The following is an 11,758-nucleotide window of genomic DNA, read 5'->3' as shown; positions in this document are numbered from 1 at the left end:
CAACTACTAGTTATCCCCATTGATAGTAAGACTTCATCGTCAAAGTCCGTTTACTCCTAGTGTAGGGGGTTGTTGATCGTTTGAGTATTCGACTATTTATGTTATTAATATCGCGTTGGAATCTTAGTATGCCGACTAGGTACCTGCTAATATGAGTCAGCCAACCATAGATAAAGTTGTCCAGACGCATCTTCCCCCTTCTCAAGATTGAGTCCTCATGTATTCTCTCTGCCCTCATAAACGTAATTAGGTGACCCCCCCCCCACACTTTAATGTAATGATGTATTCATGCATGACCCTTGCCTTAGTTGTTAATAGACTCCTTACTGCATAAAGGAGCTCTCGCACCTTGTATGGTCATACTCATTTTACTGAAGAACCTTTGTGCAACTATAATAACTTTATTATGATTTAGTATTGGTTACGGGAGTACATTTCAATGACATGGTAAACCTTCATATACACAGGGGTGGTAATGTAGGCCAACCCGGTCCCACCCAGTCCCGCCTTCAATTCGGAAAAAAAGGTGGGTTGGATTGATTCGTTTTGAAATATGGTTTCGAAACTTCATCTCACCCCGTCTCACATTAGGTTGGGCTTGTGGGTTAACCCGCCAAATGAAAAAATAAAAATAAAAAGTTTAAATTGTGAGAAATATCGTATATAATAATACATACAAACTCGACACCATGATTAGAAATTCCAACCGGAGTCTAGTCTTCAAATCATTTAATTGCAAATCATCAATGTTTTTACATCTTTTCAACTTATAATGGACATGATCATCAAATCCTTAAACCTATATTACTTATCATAATTCAAAACTTAAAAACTGTATCATGTTCTTTTAATTACACTTGTTCTAAAAATGAATGACTCCCTCAACAATTAAGTTCAATCAATATTTTTTTTTTAAACGGTAAAAGCAAACAAAATTATGTTTTATTTTTTAAAAAAATACTGACCTCATGGGCCAACTTGCCCCATTTATATTCCAATCATTTATAAAAGTGAGTTGAATTGAAATTAATGGGTTGAAGAGTCATACCTCTGATGCCACACCACCCCGCTTAAGTGGGTTGGTGGGCTTACTCGATGACTGGAACTCGTTTCACCCCGACATATACACTCAAATTAAAGGCCCTATGTTGTTATATTGCATTTAAAATTTAATTTTTTATATAATATAAAAATTAGTTGTACTTTTATTTTATCTCTCAATATCAACCGATGTTCAAATAAAGCCGAAATAGATGCAGCTTCTACTTACAATTTTAGGAATTGTAAAATTTTTTGAGGAGTTCTAACTTGTAGTTGTAGATGATTTTACCTTTTTGTAGTTCAAATAAAAGCATTGAATGGTAGCGAGCATATAATTTTATCCGATTTTTTTTATTACTTATAATTTTAATTTAATTTTTGTTGTTGTTATTGTGTTTCATCTAATTAAAAAAGCAAAAATTAGTTAGTTTGTTAAACAATAAAAAAATAAAAAAGAAATAAAAAAGAGAAGGCATTAAACGACTTCAAGTGTTTCTTAAGCTTATTTGAATTAGTCTTTATCTCCATTTATAAAGTTCATCTCAAAGAAATTAAATTTGGATAAGTTTTAGCAAAGAAATTTTATTCGATTTTAGTATTTTATGTGTATTTTAGTCAAAGAGTTAGTGCAAAATTTTGAGTACTAATCAATGCATTAATAATTAAAGATCAATAATAGGTTGAGATAGATAGATGTCTTAATAATAAACAATGACTAATATATATGGAGTAAGATTTATGAAGAATGAAAAATAGGTGTAACGGCAACAGGTAAGATAAGACAAATTAAAGGAGGAGCAAATGGATTGAATAATGTTGTAAGGAGGGAAGACAGAACAGCTAGAAACGATAGTGACTGAGAGGAATGACAATTGGCAACTACCGCGCGCCGTTTCAGTGGGACCAGCAGCATCAACATCCATGGAAACAAATGGTAAGTACTACTATCAGTTTTGGTCAGTACTACTATCAGTTTTGGTCAGTACTACTATCATTTTTATGATAATGGTTAAGTACTATCATTCATCACCTTTAACTTTGACATTAACATTAACAAGGTGGTATGGTAACTAAACATACCACCTTGAGTCATCATGATTCATGATATATAATTGGGTGGGTTCCATTGTCCCTAACCTAACTCAAGATCAAGTGGAGGTTAGTAAATTAAATAGAGGGAGAGAACACGGGTTTGTTGGTCTAGTTGGTTCTCTATAATGGAAACTCTCAATCATTTTATCTTCATAATTGATGCTTTGCTTACAGTTTATATCATTTAGGATTCCAATTCATATAATATTCCAATATGTCTCTAATTATAAGTCATCTTAAGACCACTAATAATTAATTATATGGATCCCATTGTAGTTGGTTTTGTTTTGTCCATCTTGTGACCGATTAATGTGAGTTGAGACGGGATATTTCTTTTAAAGTCAATAAATCTGTTTTTTAAATTAGATACACGTGTTTTAGTCGTCTGAGATACCTTTGAATTCGACAACTTTGTAGGAGTCGTAACAGATTGACTAAGGTAATTGCGTACACTTGACATGTGTACCTCTATTATTAAATTTTAAAAAAATGTGTTTTTGAAAATATTATATGAATAAGTAGAAAAATATTTTTTTATTTTAATAGTGAGATTTAGAATTATTTTTAGCTCTATATATAGATTATTTTTGGGTCTCAAAAATTTATATGTATCTTCCTCTTAACAAATAATTACTGACCAATTATAAATTAGATTAGTGTCCCACATAATGATGTGTGGTCACAGCATTGGAGGAACCAGCTGGTCTCTCTCTCTCTTGATATTCTTAATCATTCAAAGCCTTTGTCCCTTTACCAAGATCTGATAATCCCATTTCCCTTCTTTACAGGGGAGATAGAGATAGTGCAAGCGTAATCTTCAAGTTCTCATCCTTTTTCTCAGAACCAAAAAGAAGAAGAAGAAGTTATTTCAGATCTCACTCTTTGGTTTCACTTCAGGTACTCCCATTTTCCATATTCATGTGACCCTCTTTTTTATTTTTTGTGATTATCTGTTAAATCTATCTGCAGTCGCTAAATTGATTCTGGGTCTGTGTTAATTTTTCCAAATTTCTTACCTTTTTGGTGTTTAGTGAAATTTCTCTCAGTTTCAGTTTTAGGGTGTTGCTCTATTTTCACTGATAATGCTAATTGAATCTGTTAATTTGCTGTGAAATGCAACTTGGAAGATAATTCAGGTGTTGATATTGTTTGGTTAGAGAATGAGGATTAGAATTCAGGTGTTATTTAGATTCCTGTATTAATGCATGTTTGATATGTAGTTTAAGATTAAGATTTTGAATGAGCTTCTGTAGCAGAAGTTGATTTTTGTTTCCTTTCATAAATTATTAAAAAAAAAACAACAACAAAGAAGCCATAAATAGATTATAATTTGTGTAATTCTTTCCTTTTCAGTATCAAATTTCATAGTAGTATTTAATAATATAAACTGATGCCATTAGATTTCCTATTTAAAGGCAAATTGAGGGATGATATGATATCTTCAAATTGACATATTTTCTGTATAAAGGGTCAAATTGAGGAATGCCAAGACAATGGGGAGGAAGGGAAATTGGTTTTCGACTGTGAAGAAAGCTCTTAGCCCCGAGTCAAAGGAGAAGAAGGATCAGGTTGGGATAAAATTTATACTCAACCTATCTCGGTTATCTGGGGTGTTTCTTTTCTTATAGTGTTAGCAGCTGCTTTTGCAGAAATCAAGTAGATCAAAGAAAAAATGGTTTGGGAAGCAAAAGTTGGAGACTTCAGAACCACACGTGGAAACTGATACATCACCTCCCCTTCCTCCACCTGAGGAGGTTATTTTAACTCATGTTGAGAATGAAAACAACCACAATAATGTTGAGATTACAATTGCCGCGGATGCTGAGGGATCTATTCCTGCTGTTCAGACAGAAGTTGCTGAGGTTCAAGCCACTACAGTTGTTCAGTTTGCCTGTAAACCAAGCGATGAAGTGGCAGCACTCAAGATTCAAACAGCTTTTCGTGGATACATGGTATGTTATACATTTTTTATTTAAATATATATGAAATTTTCCCTTGTTCTTGTTTCTTTTTTGTCCTCTTTGATATCATTAAATGTTGGAAGCTTTTACTAAGTGTGAAAAACTCAATTACATGAATGTCAAGTTCTTGTTGATTGTACACTATCAGGAGATCAATTTAAACTCTTTATTTACTGTACTTTCTTAGCATCCAAAAATTTGTATATTTATTAATTGTCCTCTTTTATTACATTTGAACTATGACAAACAATTCCATCAGGAAAAGCTCCTCAATTCAATGATAAACTTTCACGCTGAATTTTCTTTTGAAATCATTCAGGCAAGAAGAGCATTGCGAGCTTTAAGGGGGCTGGTCAGGTTGAAATCACTGATGGCAGGGCCGGTGGTAAAGAGACAAGCCATCAGTACGCTTCGCTCTATGCAAACATTAGCTCATGTGCAATCTCAGATTCGTTCTAGGAGGCTCAGGATGTTGGAGGAGAACCAAGCTCTGCAAAAACAGCTCTTAAGCAAGCACACAAAAGAACTAGAGAGCTTGAAGGTCTCTGGGTTTCATTTCCCTGTTATATTTTGAATTTAAAATGATGATTTCTTGACATACAAATCATATTTTCTGAGTTTTTTATCATGGATTTTGGAATGTTTTTCACTTGTTCCAAATTCTCATAACAGATTGGGGAGGAATGGGATGACAGCCTACAATCAAAAGAACAGGTTGAAGCTAAGTTACTAAGCAAGTATGAGGCCACTATGAGAAGAGAAAGAGCCATGGCTTATTCATTCTCTCATCAGGTTTTCTATTTCTCTCATTGATTTACATTTGTCTAGTGAGATAAAGAAATGAGAAAAGGATATGGATGAAAATTTTAGATAAACTAGAATATCAGAGTATTGGCGTAGTCAGTTAGGTTAGATAAAAATAATGCATAATTTTGAAGAACTAAAATAAATTATAGTAATTTATTCCTTGTCTCTCTTCTTGTTCTCATTTATTCTAAAATCTAGGATTGATAAATTTATGAGTCCGTGTTATCTTTTCATTATCTTCAGAGCCATATCCTCTGCTTAAACCTATTTAGTCTTGCATTTTCATTGTTGTAGACTGTAGTGATTCCTTCTCCCTTTTGTGTGGTGTAACGAAGTTATATTGGATCAAGTCTTTTTTGGTTGGACATTATTCTTGTTTTAAGGAAGTGAAGAAGTATTTGTGAGACTTGCAGAAAGTGGAAGCTGAAATCATTTCTTTCCAAGTTTACCTCTTTCCGATCTGGACCTGGCATGAATCATCTTTACGGCACAAGGACCATGAATGTTCCTTGCTGATCCATAGATGTATCTGACACTACTAACATTGATCTATTTGAATTTATTTTCTTTTCTACTCACTTCCCCTTCCCCAACTAAAAAAGAAAGCACACTTTTGTTTCAACAAAAAATTTATTTTAGATTTGATGTAAATCCTCTAGTCTACTTTAGTTTGTTCAAGAGAAAAGAAGGCACTAATTATCAGAATTCAGACAACAAAGATGTTTGATGATGAGTCCTAAGACTTGTTATGAATTTCCCACCTGGATTAATTTCTTGAGCTTCTCCAAGTATAAGCTTAGCAACTTGGGTTTTCAGCTGCTAAAATGCCAATTGCCAAGCTATCCTGTATGTTAAAATTTCTGTAACATGATTTTGGGTTTTCTAGAGGCACAAATAGTTTCATGAGATTGCATTAATGTACCTGAAGAAAACAGGGGATTTCATGATTTCCTTCACCTTCTTCATCTTATGTTCTCTGCCTATGATATCACTTATTATTGCAAGTTTGAGTTCTTGATATTATGAACAAATTAACTTAAGATTTTGATCTAAATAAATTATGCATACATTGACAGCAAAACAAGGATTCATCAAAATCTATAAACCCGATGTTCATGGATCCTACCAATCCTTCCTGGGGTTGGAGCTGGTTGGAACGATGGATGGCAGGCGCCGAGTGCCAGAACCTGACAGCGAAAGAGAAGAACGACCAATCATCTGCAAAAAGTTCAAGCCGCATGATTACCAGCGCTGAGATCAGCAAATCCTTTGCTCGTTTCCAGCTCAATTCCGAAAATCATTCTCCAACCGCCAGCCAAAATCCCGGCTCACCTAACTTCCAGTCCCATTCTAATCCTCCGAAGCCAGCAGCCAGTAAGAAACTGAAGAAGGCAAGCCCACGGGACAGCCGGGTTATGGATGATGACATGAAAAGCATGGTAAGTATGCAATCAGAAAGGAGGCACTCGATTGCGGGATCAACAATCAGAGATGATGAAAGCCTTGCAAGCTCTCCATCAGTTGTTCCAAGTTACATGGTGCCAACTAAATCTGCAAAAGCTAAGTCCAGGATGCAAAGTCCATTAGCTGCTGAGAATGGAACCCCAGAGAAGGGGGGGTTTGGGACTGCAAAGAAAAGGCTATCTTTCCCGGCTTCCCCCGCCAGACCGAGGCGGCATTCAGGTCCACCAAAGGTAGACAGCAGCTTGAATGCAGAAATCACTGTTGGCAATGGTGTGGCTGGTTGATTATATAACTGGAGGAAAATAATGCAAAACACTCAAATGGGATTGAAAATGTCATGGAAGAAATAATACAAATTCATCTAAAGAGTCCATTTTATTTATTTATTTATCCGAATTTTTATTTGTATTTTATGATTTATTTGATGCTGTTGATTTGGGTGTAAAAACGGTTTACTTACCACGTTTATCTATTTGTTTTTTTATGTATTTATTTACCCACAAAATGTGGTTCATGATGGTATTATGACAAAAGAACATATCAGCTGTCAGAAATTCTTTCGAAGCTTCCCCATTTGGATGATTATCATTCTGTTGTCTTGATTCCTGCATATGATGTAAATGTATATTTAATTTCATTGTTTTATGTTACATTGTTTTAGGCTATGATGTTTGTGTTGTGTGTGGCTTGGTTGAAGTCTGATCTGGTAAGAGGATATATGAACTGCAGAACATTTTTTTTTTCAGAGGATGAGGATATCTGGCAACAGGGTCTTGTCCTTAGGTATGAAAAAATATTTTATCAACATCTAATTTTTAGATAGAAAACATAGTCCTACTTCCTCCTTGTGCTTGGTTTTGCTTAGGAAAGGAAGACAGAAGAATGAAAGGCAATAGTGAGAAAGAGAGGAGAAAATATGAGAAGTGAGGAAGATAGTAGATTTTGTAGGTTTTTTTTTTTAACGTTTTGTAGGTGGGTTGTCTAAATGACCTATGATAAAGTTTGTAGGTTGTTTATATAATAAAAATAGAAGTGAGTTTTTTCATATTTGGTTGAATAGAGAATGAAAAAAGAAAACATGTATTTTATTTGAATCTTCTATATATATATATGTAAAGCTCACTTGAGCTTTTGCATTAAACACATTAGCAAAGACTATTAAATGCATTAAACCATAAAGCTCTCATATTAAAAACTAAAAAAAATTATTGTCAATATTAAAAATTAATTTTGTTAAAAAAACTGAAATTATCTTTAGTTTTGCATTTGACAAATATTGAAAATTAAAATTAGTTAATAATAAAATAATATTTTTAATAAATAATTTAGATAAATAGTTTTAAAATTAAAAAGCGCCGCTAAAATGTATTTAAAGTTAACTATAACATATATGTGCATTATTGAAAAAATATGTAATAATAATTTTGATCTATGATATATTAGTAAATATTACTTATCCATGAGAGGGTTGTTCTCATAAATCATTTGCTATTAATAATATTTATCTTTTGTTGTAAAAAAAACATTACTTAAGGAAGCATAATAGATCGAAAAATAATAATGGTCAAAGTTGAATAAATGTTTGTTGTGAGAAGCATATCCACTTAATGTGATCGTAGAACCTCGAGAGATTAGTCTCATGACTATCGGTTTTGAGGAAACATTCGGAAACCAAATAAGTTAAATAAATTTAAATTCGCTTGATAATATTTTAAGCTATTTATGTTATCACTTATCATAATTCTATAATTTAAAATTAATTTATTTTTCTTGGCCTTGATAAGTCACAACAAATGACTTTCTTGGTAAAAAGTTGGGACTGAGCGAGCCCCCCACACCCTAGAAGAACTTGCCCAGGGACGAACAAGACCTAAAAGAGAGGAACTCGCTAGGGGCGAGAGAAAGGACTTAGGAGATTAGGGACCCTCTCAGGGCAAGCGCCAGGGGAGGTTGATGTATGTAAGGGAGTTGGGCCGAGCGAGGTACGACCCAACAAGCCCCATTAGTGGCAAAGTTAGGGTTTCATGTAACCTCTCTAAAAGGGGACTTTATGATCATTGCAAAGGATCTTTCGGCATTTATTCTAAAGGATTAGGCTATTACTAGACTCTTGCTTTACTAGGGTTTGAGGCTTATACCATTCTTGAGTGTTCATTTCCAGAACAAAAGTATAAAAAATGATATTAAAATTTATTTCATGACACTAGCACTTATTACTTAACATTTTCTACGTAATTTAAATATTTCAAATTGACTTAATAATTTTTCATAATTTTTTTAATTTTTAAAAATCATTTCTATGCTAATAATTAAATATCAATAATAAAATATGAGTAATATTATTTATTTATACAAAAACAATCTAATAATATTTATTGAAATATCTTAACACAGTTTTTTTACATTTATAATTAAAAAAAATTATTTTTATTTATTTAAACTAAAATAATTTATATATAATGTTAAAAAATATTGTAAGTAAACCCGTGCAACGCACGGGTATAATATCTAGTACATGTGTAATTTAGGCCTGGGAGGAGCGTTCATGTTCATGGCAAAACTCTTGCCTGTCGACATGGGTTTACAGCAAGTATGGGACCAAGGGTATCGACACGTTATCTATCAGTCTGATTGTTTGGCTATGGTTCAAGTTCTCCATATGGGTGTTGCTACTAAAACATTTTGGTAAAGGGAGGTTATTGAGAAAGTGAAGAACAAGCTCAGTTGGGATTGGAGTGTCTCCATAGTCCATAGAATGAGTGTCTCGAGAAAGGAACAAGGCAGCTGATTTCATGGCGAAACCGGCATTGAGAGAGGACTCCCTACGGCGGGTGTGGCGATTGCCACCAATGAAAGTTATAGAGTATTTAATTCTATTTGTTATTGTTATTTTTTTTTTGAAATTATTGTTAAACATTTTATTAGAGTACATGAATTATTTAACCAAAAAAAAGAGTACATGATTATAATTTCAATGTTGCTTATTTATAATATTTAATAAATTAATATATATATTTTTTGAAACAAATTTATATAATTAATATTACTCCCTACAAGTATTGGCGGTGAAAAATGGAAATTTCTAGAGAAGTTAGACGTGTGCAGCAAGGCAATTAAAATTAAAAAACAAAATAAAAATAGAAACGAGGTTCATGTTCCTCCTTGAACTCAACCCTCTCTTCATGCAAGGCAAAACCCTATTCTATACGAATTAGCCCTCTTCAATTGTCCAAGGTTTCAACATTATGGTAAGCTCTTTCAATTTGTGTAATGCTTATTGATGTTATCTTGATGCTATAGCCCTTTTTGTTGATTTTCAATTTGGAACAGGCTACACCTTTAATCGCAGGAATTTCTGTGGCTGCTGCAGCTTATGCTGGTAGGTGTGCTATACTGGCTTTGAATGCATTGAAGAATCGTAAATTTTATGAAGGTGGTTTCGAGGTTATCATGACTAAGAAAGAAGCAGCTCGCATACTCGGTGTCAGGTTTGGTCTCTCTTCATGATACTTCTGTTCTTATTGTCTTGTTAATCTTCATGCCTTAGACTGACGATGGTGGTTTTGAGTATTTCTCTGAGTATTTATGTGAATGGTATGAATTATTGATGTTGTATGTATTTATAATCTTTAGGATTGCAACCACCCAACATATTCTTTAAAAAGCTTTATGAGCTTGAATTGTGTCTTGCTTTGTTCATATTTTCCTGCTATGTAGTATGGAATTTTATTGGTTAGTATTGGATTTTTGTTCCCAGTCATGATCTTGACAAAATTTTAACTGAATGTGTTTTGTTTCTCTTGCTGATTTTCAATTCTTACTATGGCAGAGCGCACGCTCAAACGGATAAGATTAAAGAAGCACATAGAAGAGTGATGGTAGCTAACCACCCAGATGCAGGTGGAAGCCATTTCCTTGCATCCAAAATTAATGAAGCAAAAGATGTGTTGCTTAGTAAGGGGAAGGGTAATGGGTCAGCATTTTGAAGCCTGCTCTCAGCTCATTATTTGGACAGTTCAGACAGCGGTCCTTACTAAATCTCAATAGTATATTGGTCCTTGCTTAATTATTTCTGGTAGACCCAATATATAGGGACAACATAGTCAAATAGAACATGCCTAGGCTACCAATTGGTCCAAGTGATAAAGCTCTATTGTAACTTGTTTCATTAAAGTTGAACCTTGAGAAGGTTATCAATTAAAGTGATTTTTACTTGCACTTTTACCCATTTTTGCTCCGTAATCCCTTTTTCAAGTTTGTGCCCCTTCACCATGATGTTTGACATGCATTTCACTTTTGAATATAATCGATTCTGTATGTTGATTTTTTTGGTATTACCTTGCTTAAAAGTTATCTTGAATCCTTAAGTGTTGAATAATAGAAGTATAATCATTGGATAAAGAGTTCCAAATTCAAAACAGATTCATATTTTGGTATTTTAACAATTTATAGATATCTACCTCTAATTTTTATATATGTATACAGGGGTAATTTTTCTCATTTCATTTTCACTCTTTTTTTTATATATATGTATACGGTGAGCTAAAATTATGGTGGACGGGGGTAATTTCTCGTAGTTTTTGTGGCTGCTCAATCGTATTTGGTTCTATTTAAAGTTTTTTGCGGGTGTAAGTCGATCTTTTCCCTCTTTTTAGGAAATGTTTGGGGAAATCTCGCATAACATAAAAATTCAATCATTATCATTCGACTTTATTTCCTCCATTTTTTTTTATCATAATGAGATTTTAGGTTGTTTTGGAGAAGTCATCAGGGGAAACTGCACTTGTACAATAACATGAGAAACTGAACTTATATAATAACACAATAAAAGTTGGTACTCCATATAGGTTCAAGTTGCAGATTGGTTTGTGTAACACAGTCTGCCTATATTATGACCGAGTGAAATGCAGACTCATTAATAAAGTAGCTGGTTTGTTTAATCACAAATATAAATTTGTTCGAGCGAGTTGATCATCGTCGGGATTGAAGCATGCAAGTAATGAGTATTGGGTATATGAGCCCAAGCCCACAGATCGGCCACATAACCCGCAGTTCGCACACGTTAGAATCCTAGTAGAATGTAGACTTATGAAGCAGACTTTTCTAGCTCGACCCGTTTAACCGATGGTCTAAACAGGTCGACTGACACGTGACCCATCTTTAAATGATGTCCAAGATTACACTGTGTCATCAACCCTACATATAGTGGATGGGTATAGGTTTAACTTCTTGTTCTATTTCAAATATCCAATCACATGATCCACAAAATGTCCAAGTCAAGGCTCGAGGTATGCAGGTGACCAACCTTGGGGAACTAACTCTCTTTTATTCATCGGTTGTGCTCTCTAACGTGATGCATGCGTACATAAAACAAGGCACCAATAATCTTCCTT

General features: G+C 33.8%; 2 protein-coding genes across 4 annotated transcripts; both read left to right on the top strand.

Annotated features, from left to right (window-relative positions):
* Positions 1-2,813: 2,813 nt before the first annotated feature.
* On the top strand, positions 2,814-6,975 carry LOC130717487 (protein IQ-DOMAIN 2). 3 transcript variants are annotated; one of them, XM_057567727.1, is made up of 7 exons: positions 2,814-2,836; positions 2,922-3,030; positions 3,602-3,701; positions 3,783-4,085; positions 4,414-4,635; positions 4,767-4,886; positions 5,978-6,975. In XM_057567727.1, the coding sequence occupies exons 3-7, from the start codon at positions 3,627-3,629 to the stop codon at positions 6,647-6,649; spliced, it is 1,392 nt and encodes a 463-aa protein (XP_057423710.1). In that variant the 5' UTR covers positions 2,814-2,836; positions 2,922-3,030; positions 3,602-3,626; the 3' UTR covers positions 6,650-6,975. The 3 variants fall into 3 exon arrangements, with proteins under 3 accessions (XP_057423710.1, XP_057423708.1, XP_057423709.1); XM_057567725.1 differs by having other exon boundaries at positions 2,818-2,836; positions 3,771-4,085; XM_057567726.1 differs by lacking the exon at positions 2,814-2,836 and having other exon boundaries at positions 2,870-3,030.
* A 2,521-nt stretch (positions 6,976-9,496) lies between these two features.
* LOC130718688 (mitochondrial import inner membrane translocase subunit TIM14-1-like) lies at positions 9,497-10,666 on the top strand. Its single transcript, XM_057569313.1, has 3 exons — positions 9,497-9,613; positions 9,696-9,853; positions 10,195-10,666. Exons 1-3 carry the CDS (start codon positions 9,611-9,613, stop codon positions 10,349-10,351), a joined length of 318 nt encoding a protein of 105 aa, XP_057425296.1. The 5' UTR covers positions 9,497-9,610; the 3' UTR covers positions 10,352-10,666.
* The last annotated feature ends 1,092 nt before the right edge of the window (positions 10,667-11,758 follow it).

The sequence above is a fragment of the Lotus japonicus genome, chromosome 5, assembly GCF_012489685.1.
Source record: "Lotus japonicus ecotype B-129 chromosome 5, LjGifu_v1.2".
Lineage (NCBI taxonomy): Eukaryota > Viridiplantae > Streptophyta > Magnoliopsida > Fabales > Fabaceae > Lotus > Lotus japonicus.
Note: the sequence above shows the minus strand (reverse complement) of the source record. Positions and strands in the feature narration are given on the sequence as shown.